The sequence below is a fragment of the Curcuma longa genome, chromosome 7, assembly GCF_044706935.1.
Source record: "Curcuma longa cultivar G26 ecotype Majalengka, Jawa Barat chromosome 7, ITB_CL_G26_1.1, whole genome shotgun sequence".
NCBI classification, from domain to species: Eukaryota; Viridiplantae; Streptophyta; class Magnoliopsida; order Zingiberales; family Zingiberaceae; genus Curcuma; species Curcuma longa.
Window position 1 is genome coordinate 3,224,123 of NC_133867.1, and position 10,149 is coordinate 3,234,271.

A 10,149-nucleotide genomic window follows, 5' to 3' on the forward strand; every position below is an offset into this window, starting at 1 on the left:
CAAAGTGCACCAACAAAGCGCTCATTGCACACGTGGTGAGTGGCGGGCTCACAAGTGCGAGCACCTGCTCGCCTGTGAGAAGAGAGTACATAGGCTTTTGTGTTAACTTCATTAACACAACAACATTAATAAGTAAGGGAATCCTCATCGAATTTTTTTGATGTGGGACTATTCCCCATGCACTTCCTTATATTTAATTAACAATTAATGTTGTTCTGAGCTGACTTTGAACAATTAATTTCTCATTCATCCTTAATCGATTTTGAGCAAATTAATAGTCTAGATCTATTTACGCGAAACGTAAATTTCGATTTTGAAGTCAATTTTGACTTTCATCAATTGATAGCACCACGATTTTCCCACAAAACTATATTAGTTTGTTAAAATCCCAATATCCAACATTCTTAACCATTAATATTGCTTCACTCAAGTGTTTATAATTTATTGACAATCATCTTCTAAGATATACCAATTTATGATTTAAAATAAAAGCACTTTAAATTTTGAATCCCGATGAATTTTTAAAACTTTGGAACTTTTAAAAGAAGAAAGGAAGAAAATTTTCAAGAAAAGATTTCACAATTTGAAATTGAGTTGAGTGACTTGAACTTATTTTATAAGGATAAAGAAGACGACGATGGAGGATTCTTTAAAGCGGTAAAAGACATTGTGTATCTTTTAAAATATCATTAACTTAATAATTAATAAATTGCTATTTGCAGCCGCACATGAATTAATTAATCTTTTCATTATTCGATTACTTTTTTAAATTAATTAATTAATTAATATATCTATTAATTAATTTTGATTTATCGATTAATTCTATAATCAAATTTCAGAAATCAATTCTAATTTCTTTACTCTCAATGATTCGATGCGAATTGATATTCACGTGTATTCATGTAAGAATTCATATATTCGCATTTATGAACCTAATTCATGTGCAAGATAATACTTTTATTTGATCATATCAGACCAATTCTTTATTATTAGAATAATTTTAGATATTAATTTTTTATTCATTCAAAAAAATTAGTTTACTATGATCTATTCATAAAATACCATTATTAAAGTATGATGATTAATTACTCACAAAATTAAGTTACTACCATTAATTTTCAAACAAATCTCTCTCTCTAAATAGTCACTCAGGCACCAAAATTAAGTTACTACCATTAATTTTCAAGCAAATCTCTCTCTAAATAGTCATCCAGGCACGGTTCAATCCCTAACTACAATGTATTTGTAGAAATTTTCCTCCAAATGGGGATCGCAATCAAAGGATGCTGGACATCTGGGTTGGCCACTGCGTGCATTTCCCGATTTACCCTGGTGGCGGGTGGGAAACTTTCGTGGGACCGGACCGATCACCCCGAGGGATTGAGTCAATGCTACTGACTGGGATTATTATTATTTTTAGATATATAAGCTTACATCCAATCTAATTAGTCTTCGAGGTGGATGCTCCTAGTTAGTTCATTGAGTAAATTCAAAAGCATAGACTCATGACATAACAACACAACTATCTCAGTAGTTCAAATACTATGTACAAGTAATCTCCCTCTCCAGGGAACTTAAACATTTTTGTCCATATGTGTGCCTTTATGGACTTATACACCATAATTTTATATTCAATTCGATTGAGCCTTTAAAATCTTAGTTAAAGAGATCTTTAAGATTATCATTCAAAAATCCTACCCTATAGAAATTCACATTTTGACTGATTTATCTGGAAATAATCTACTCGATCCGATAGAAGATTTAAGATAAGTCTGAAAGTACTCATGCAGTCCAATAGTCTAACATTCGTGATTAATCGTCTATTGAGAACAATTCATCCAATAATTCATCGTTACTAGAACTCGATCCTTAGATGTCTAGAAGACTATAAAAGTATCTTGTGGCTACACCGTAGCCCTGAGGCAAAGATCCAATCCTCTATAACATCACTGAGATGATGAATTCATAAAATTTGTACTCATATGAAATGATACTTCATAGTTCTTGGATGAATTTGTCCAATCCCACGATCACAACTCAACGATAAAAGATAAGACGATATATACATACAATGAAGATTCGATTTTCTTTTAGGATATATCATATTAGGATCCATTATATTTTCAGATTTATTAGATAAACGAATAATCATCGACCTCCAAATGAATTGGACACAAGTCAAGATACTTTGATTTTTAAATAAAAAGACGAATTTGCCCTTCATATATTTACTCATACATTATAAATCCATCGTACGCATTATGCATCTATGCGCTCGTCTGCACCAACGCAATGTGTTCCACCGAACTCTTCTTATTGCTATCAATTTTAGTGTACGCTTCCATTTCCACCCGCTGTCTTACCCTCGCGTCGTCCCCGTATGGGTATGACACCCACCGCTACCACCGGGCCCCACGCGCTTCCCTGCCACAAGAATACCTGGGCCCCTCTGGTACCGACTTCCTCCTCCCTCGGCGGCCTCCCTCCTGCTCTCTTCCCCTCCTCCGCCATGACTTCGCCTACACCTACGGCCTCCCGCCCGCCTCGGCCCCCTACTCGCAGCCGCCGGGGTGCCCGCCCCCCTGGGACCGCGTCGTGCTGGACCTCTCTGTCGCCTGCGCCGGCGAGCAGTACGACCGCATCGCCGCCATCTGGCTCGATGGCGCCGAGATCCTCCGGACCAGCACCGCCGAGCCGTCCGAGGCCGGCGTCTTCTGGCGCGTCCGCAAGGACGTCACCCGCTACGACGCGCTTCTCCGCCGCCAGGAGGGCGGGGTGGTGTCGATGATGCTGGAGAACATCGTCAACGATGAGTTCACTGGAGTTTATCACGTCAACGTATCGTTGGATTTCTACATCGAGGATGGTGAGGAGCCGCGATTTCGTCCTCGATCGATGCTTCCCCCATCGGACGACGAATCAAGTACGCAGGAACAGATCATTTTTGGAGCATCGAAGCCTCTTCTTCCGCCAAAAATAGGGTTTTCTTCATTCAAATCGAGCTCAATCGAGAACAACGCGAAGGTGACGCCTTTCCCCCCAAAACCATCCGATTTGATCATTCCGATATCTAGCGCCGACAGCCAAGACGGATTCTGGTTCAGAATCAAGAACGAAGCCGATGTGCATTTCAAGAGCGTCCAGATTCCAGGGAATACTTACAGGGCAGTTCTTGAGATCTATGTTTCTTACCACTCCAACGACGAGTTCTGGTACTCCAATCCACCCAATTCCTACATTCTGCGGAACAACCTCACCACTGGGAGGGGCAACGGCGCATTTCGCGAAGTCTATGCCACCATTGACGGCAGTTTGGTGAGCTCAATTGTTCCGTTCCCGGTCATCTTCACCGGAGGCATCAATCCCTTGTTCTGGGAGCCAGTGGTAGCTCTCGGCGCCTTCGATCTTCCCTCATACAACATAGAGTTGACTCCATTCCTCGGCCTTCTCCTGGATGGCAAGTCCCATGACATAGGCGTTGGTGTCACTGATGGCATCTCTTTTTGGCTCATTGATGCAAATCTGCACATTTGGTTGGATCCACTCTCGACTTCTGTCACTGCCCAGCTTGTTCAATACCAAGCCCCCAGAACTTCAATCTCTCGCAAATCCAAATCAAACTCACTGAACGGCATATTTAGAATCAAAGCTCAGAGAAGATCTCGCTGCTCGGGTTGGGTCAGTTCCTCCTTCGGAAATCTTACCACTGATGTGGATCAGAAACTCAAGTTCAAGAGTTTGGTGAACTTCACAGATGATGGCGCCAAGAAGGAAGTTTATATGCTGGCAAAGTTGAAGACGACTGTTAGAATAGGAGAGGGTCCAAACACCATACTTGCTCAAGCAACTTACAAGTCTAGATATCCTCTTACGTTTGTCAGTTCAACTCTATCTGGTGTAAATGATACCTACACATTGAAGACTAATCTATCTCACATCTTGTCGGAAAAAACCACAGTTATGCTCGATAAAGTCGAGACTTTCAGCTACATAAGCGATCGCCAAGATGCAGAAGGATGGATGCTTGTCAAGGATCACTCTGTTCTGGCTGGTTCAGCAGGCACTCAGCAAACATACCACTATGGAGACAATCATGGTTCCTACTTAAGGAAGGTTATTGCTAGAGATGGTTTGGTTTTGAGTGATAATACTACTACTTATTCTGCGTCTTCTTCTTCGTAAGTGATAGAGATATGCTAGAGGCAGCCATGGCTCCAACTCAAAGAAAGCTATTGCTACAGATGGTTTGTTTCTTTGCTGTCACTAGTATTTACTGTGCATTTTCATCTTGGCAACTGTTTGAAGTGCTTGGTTTAAGAAAAACATTTGCTTAGTGGTGGATTAAACAATGTAATTAATTGTGGAATTGAGCTATGAGCAATTCTATTAGTTTGTGTTCACCCAGAATTGTTCCAAATGAATTAGCAGTGCAAAACCTCTTTATTTTCAAGGAATTCAGATGAAGCAAGAGGAGCTAATTGTTCAAGGACAATCAGCATTTGTTTAGCTTATGATTTCACTGCAAAAGCTTTGGATATCTTTTTAAATCCAGCATATAATTTTCAGAAATCCAACGTATTATTGCACCATTAAGAAGTGATAGAATCTAAGTGAATACTTACTGATAAGAGAGAAATAATGAAATCGTAGAAATTGTATGCATCAAGTAGTTAGCAACATATGGCTCATACAAAGAGACAGGACCATATGAAACTAAACTAACACACCACCCTTAAACGGTAGAATAAAGAGTTGTTATATGATTCATATCAACAAATTTAGTTTGTTACACTTGATTAACTTTGTGGTTTTGTAGCCCACAATCCATCCAAATGAGAACACGATCCCGACATTGCTTAAAATTTGTCGACGAGAATCCCACCTCTGACTACTTCATACGCATCTCGGCTCCTGGATTTGTTCAACCCAACAGTGAAATTGAGTTTGGGTCCTTCAGTGGAGATGCAGGATACTTTTACCCAAAGCAGCAAGACCTTGGTTTTTATTCCCTCGATTTCTATCAGCTTTCCCTTCTCTAAGTATCCACTCACCTCTGTGAAAAACCGCACAACTGATGAATCCTTGTATTCTACTTCACATACAGAGGGTATGAATACTGTCAGCTTCTTTGTCTGTTCATTGAACTCGTAGTTAGTGGCATCCTCTGGGAATAGGCCGATCGGCATATCATATTCTTTTAAAAGTTCAGGCAGCGGTTTCTGCATCTTTCCTGGAGCAAGTATTAAAAATTCTGACTAAAACTCAATTTCTATTAGCAAAGATACAATCATTCAATAACATCTCATATCTTAGTTTTTTTTCAATGGAAAGATCAAAGTGAATGAAAAAAAACAGATTAAGTTTCGTATTTTACCAGAGAAGTATTTTCATGGACTACAAAGTATCATGAGCCATTAAGAACTTGTAGATCCTCAAATAGAAAGTATTGGGGAATCATGGGTTGAATGAATAACTCAAGGAAGATTTTGACAATAACAAGTCCACATCTGAGTAGAATCGTATACAGAAAAAAAATAGGAGAGAAGAAACCATGAAGTACTAGAAAAAAGGATGTGTTTCTTTTTCGATCTAGTGTAGTTTGCTCAAGTAATCCACAAAGCTCACCAAATCCCAACAGTGAAATATTAAGAAATCTTGTTCATGAAAGATTCAGAAGTTTAGATCATTCAACACTTCCAAAATGCTATCCACATGTACATGTATATTTAAAGAAATTAGGTATATATAAAATTTTGGTCCAATATTTGTATTTAGATTTTAATTATACTACAGTTTGTTTCAGACACAAATACATACTTTTAAAAATATTATTTATCACATTATATAAAAAAGGATTTGCTAAATATGAATAAAAAGCTCTTCCATAAATTTATATTCATTATAGAAAATTTCTTCATATTTAAATTAATTCAAATAACTAATCTTTAGATTATCATATTTATATATTTTTAAAACAAATATTAAAGGTCCATGATGAATCTCAACATTTTTATTTAAAATTTGTTATTATTTTTTGAATAAATTCAAAAGTTAATCTTTGAAGTGTGATATTTTGATGATAAATAAATAAATATTTTTGAAAATATTACTACTTGTTTTAGTAACTCTATAAACAACTAGTAGTCAATAGGATTTACTCCTACGTCCCAGTGCCATAGTGGCTCGAAGTAATGTATGAGATTTATCTACCATACCTAAGAGACTGTAAATACCATAGCAAAGATAAACACCCATGAGTGATTAATGACAAAGAATTGCATAGGTAACTTGGAGATCAGATGATACCTTTGATTTTGTTCACCAGCCATTTTGCGCCCCTCCTTCAACACTGTTGGAAAGTGACTGATCATGAAAAGAAAAAAATGTCATGAGAGATGAAAAAATGGCTTTCAAAGTTTGCATCACATTAACAACTCAGCTATGTCAAAATAAAACAATATAAGCTCTTTCTAAGAACAGAGATTAGCAAATTGCATAACCACAAAAGCAGCATATCAACCCTTCTTTGCTCAAGATTAAAGAGAAAAAAAAAACTTCTACTTTAGAGATTAATAAATAAGAAGTGGTGAGGCTGCTCATGATATTTGATGATAATTTGGATTCCATAGTAGACTTTGTGCCACCATGCTTAAAGACTCTTCCATGGAGTATTTTAAAACACACACACACACACATCTAATTGATACACAAGAAATCAACCTAAAAAAAATACATTCCAGAATGTAGAAGTGAGCCATTGCAATGAATTCACTGGCATGTGGAAGAATAATTTCATTACCATTTGCGGCGTGCAGCACAAACACAATGCACAATTTTTACTTCAAATATTTTCTTGGCAATTAACATATCACATGTAGTTAAAATTGGAGAAAACTATAATCCTTTTCATGACAATCCAGTAACATAAAATCGGTTCCAAATAAACAACTTCATGAATTTATTGTACAAGATCAACGATGTTTCAATTCAACATCAACTTTCCGAATAGAAAACGATCTGAAGAAATCAAAATAAAGCAATGCAGGTCCGAAGGTAACGACGAATTCATCCGAAAGAGCATCTGATTGCGAGAACTTACATTGATGTCGCCACCGACGGAGGAAAACTCTTTGCCGGCTTTCTTGCTGAACCAGTAGGTTCCAACCGAGCCCATCATCTGATCCATCTCCTCCTTCCTATCCCTTGAAATGGAAACCCTATTTCTTCCCCGCTTTGGGAAGAAATCGACGAGGAAGAAGAAGAAGAGAGAAAGGGCGACGAATATTTTTTTTATTTTTAATTGGGCGTAATTAAATTACCTACAAAAGCTCTTCCCTATTTATACGTCGTAAATAAACCGCCGGTCTATTTCCGATAGACCGGGCCGGACTATTTTTAAGCCATTTCCAAAACCGTGTTCGAAATTAGCTTTCCTAACGGATAAACCGTCATTTGATAAAATTATTATAAAATTATTATTATTTTAGTTAAATGAAAAAATAATGTGCAAGACTAAATTGCCTGTTTATTTATTTTCGAATTCGTAATTGATATTAATTCGTTGAAATAAGATCTAGATTATCTGAATTTGCCTTTTTATGAATTATAATTTATGATTATTTTGTAGTTAATTTCTAATAATTATGAGTCTGTGATTATGAGAGGAATAAGTTAAAACAGAAGAAATAAAAAATTATATTTGTAAATACACATTTTAAAAACTAAATTATTTTTTGTTTTCTTTATCAGTATGATAAGTACCCTAATAAAACTACTTTTAAAAAATATATATCCTAATAAAAATCGAATTTTAATATTGTAATAAGAAATGAAAATATTAAATTTTGATGAGAAGGAGACACGATATGTATAATTTTTTATATGGATAGTTAAGAATAGAATATTTTTTTGTAAGCCTTTTTAACTAATAAATACATATTTATCTATAAAAAATAAAATGGGTAAATTGTGAACACAATGGAAAACATTTTTTTCTTCATCGCAAATGAAAAATTATTATGAAATTAAATATTTAATTATTTTTAAAATTAATTGATTAGATATCTAGATTAAAAAAATAGAAGAGCTTTTTAAAGAATTAATGACCATTGATTTAGGTACTTTAACCCCCTTAAATTTCTGTTTTTTGGGAATATTTTATTCCTTTAATAAGGTCAAACTACATTTGAGATATTGCAAAACATGCATCTTCGATTAAGAAGCAAGTCTTCGTAAGAAAGATGACTGACTTTTTATATATCACGTATCTTTCCTTTGACAAATTAAGAAGCATGTACGACATGCTTGTCATGTTAAATGCTTGTGTTTATCATATTCAAAGTTCAGTTTGTTTGAACGGTAGGACATCTGGGTTGTGACTCAGGACCTCTTGTTCGATCCCAGCAATGACATATTTGTAAGAATTTTCTTTTAAATGGGGAAACAAAGGATGCTGGGCATTTGGATAAGAATTTTCTTTGGTAGATGGGGAACGCAATTAAAGGATGCTGGGTATCTGGATTGGCCATCGTATGCGCTTATCGATTTACCCTGGTGGTCGAAATTTGGAAAACTTTATAAGACCGGGACATATCTCAAGGATTGGTCCATGAGACTGACTAAATATTAATTTATCATTTTTAAGTACTCAAAATTATTGGGATAGGAAATTCAATTCATGGTTATAAATTTAAAAAATCTCCAATCCAATCCAACCCAAGGCGGGTTACGGATTAGATGGGTCAATCCACGGGCTTGTCAAAAAATAAAAAAATATTAAAAATTTTAAGTATGGATTATAATTTAAATTGATCAAATTGAAATTTTTTAATTTGAATTGTAATTTAGACGGATCAAACCCACTAATTTAAATTTAAAATAAATTAATAAACTTTTTTTAACCCATGCGGATCGCGAGCCAACCCACGTGAGTTGCGGGCCTAGGCGGGTCAACCCATCTTAAAATGGGTTGATAAAATTTTAATCCAATTCGTTTAAATTGTTTGACGGGGCGGGCTAACCCGACCAATCCAACCCAAATTGATGACTATAACTATTAAGGTCTGATGAAATCCATATATATATCTTCATAATAGTGTGATATTATCCACTTAGACCTAAACCCTCATGATGTTCTTTTTGAATTATACTAAAAAAAACGTCGTACCAATAATATTTCTTCCATCTTATAAATTCATGATCTTTTTCATGTATTTTTAATATACAACTTTTGATTGTATTTTTTCTAACGTGTGATTTTGATTATATCCTAATAATATTATACCGTTGTGTGAGAGATAGATTGTTGGAATATAATAAAAATCTCACATTAAAAATTTATAAAAAAAAGATGATTTTATAAGAGGTACATGAATTCTATCTGACCTTAAAAAAATTTATTTTAATTTTAGACTAATTAAAGTCAAGTTTTATTTTTTTTAGAAGTACTAACTTTGGACCGAATTCTCAGTTCCTCACTTGTCAGCCAAACTTATGCAAATCAGGACGGAGGTCGTGTAGAACGATGGCGGCGCCTCCCCTCCTTCCTTTGTCCATGGGAACGCATTGTATATATATATAGCTAGCGAGTTAAGGAAGATGATAGGCATGGAGAAGCTGTTCAAAGTGGCGGAGGCAATGCTGCCGCTGTACATGGCGGTGGGGCTTGGCTACGCCTCCTTGCGCTGGTGGCGCCTCATCTTGCCGGAGCAGTCGAAGGCGATCGACCGCCTTGTCTCCTTCATCACGCTGCCGCTATCCACGCTGCAGTTTAGTTTGCATATGGACCCCTTTGCCATGAACTACCGCATGATCGGCGCCGACGCTATCTCGAAGCTGCTGGTGGCTGCGCTGCCGGTGGCGTGGACGAGCTGCAGGTGGTGGCTCCGCCACGGGGACCAGGAAAGACCGAGTTATTGCTGGGCCATCACCAGCTTCTCGCTGACGCAGCTGACTCACTCGTTGGTGGTGGGGGTTCCGCTGGTGACGGCGATGTACGGACCGTGGGCGCAGGAGGTGGTGGTGCAGCTGTCGGTGGTGCAGGCCGTCGTGTGGCTCCCTCAGCTGCAGTTTGTGTTCGAGCTCCGGAAGGCCGGGTGCAGCCTGTTCTCCATGGCCTCGGAGGCGCCGGAGGCACAGGAGGTGTCTATC

At 37.1% G+C, this 10,149-nt stretch overlaps 3 protein-coding genes across 3 annotated transcripts in view; 2 read left to right on the forward strand and 1 right to left on the reverse strand.

The window, feature by feature from the left end:
* Positions 1-2,285: 2,285 nt before the first annotated feature.
* Positions 2,286-4,170, forward strand: LOC141831988 (peptide-N4-(N-acetyl-beta-glucosaminyl)asparagine amidase A; the record flags this gene model as incomplete). Its single annotated transcript, XM_074719441.1, is given in 1 exon segment — positions 2,286-4,170. A coding segment is annotated over 1 exon segment (1,878 nt), but the record flags the coding sequence as incomplete, so codon positions are not given.
* A 492-nt stretch (positions 4,171-4,662) lies between these two features.
* The window catches only part of LOC141832324 (uncharacterized protein At5g01610-like), a 7,204-nt gene continuing 1,717 nt past the window's right edge, over positions 4,663-10,149 (reverse strand). The window contains exon 3 of the mRNA XM_074719817.1: positions 4,663-5,230. Within this exon, the coding sequence (XP_074575918.1) occupies positions 4,857-5,230 (374 nt within the window). The 3' untranslated portion in view covers positions 4,663-4,856. The remainder of the gene's footprint in view (positions 5,231-10,149) is intronic.
* LOC141831688 (putative auxin efflux carrier component 5a) overlaps positions 9,598-10,149 on the forward strand; it is a 793-nt gene continuing 241 nt past the window's right edge. Inside the window, exon 1 of the mRNA XM_074719102.1 lies at positions 9,598-10,140. Coding sequence (XP_074575203.1) covers positions 9,598-10,140 — 543 coding nt within the window. The remainder of the gene's footprint in view (positions 10,141-10,149) is intronic.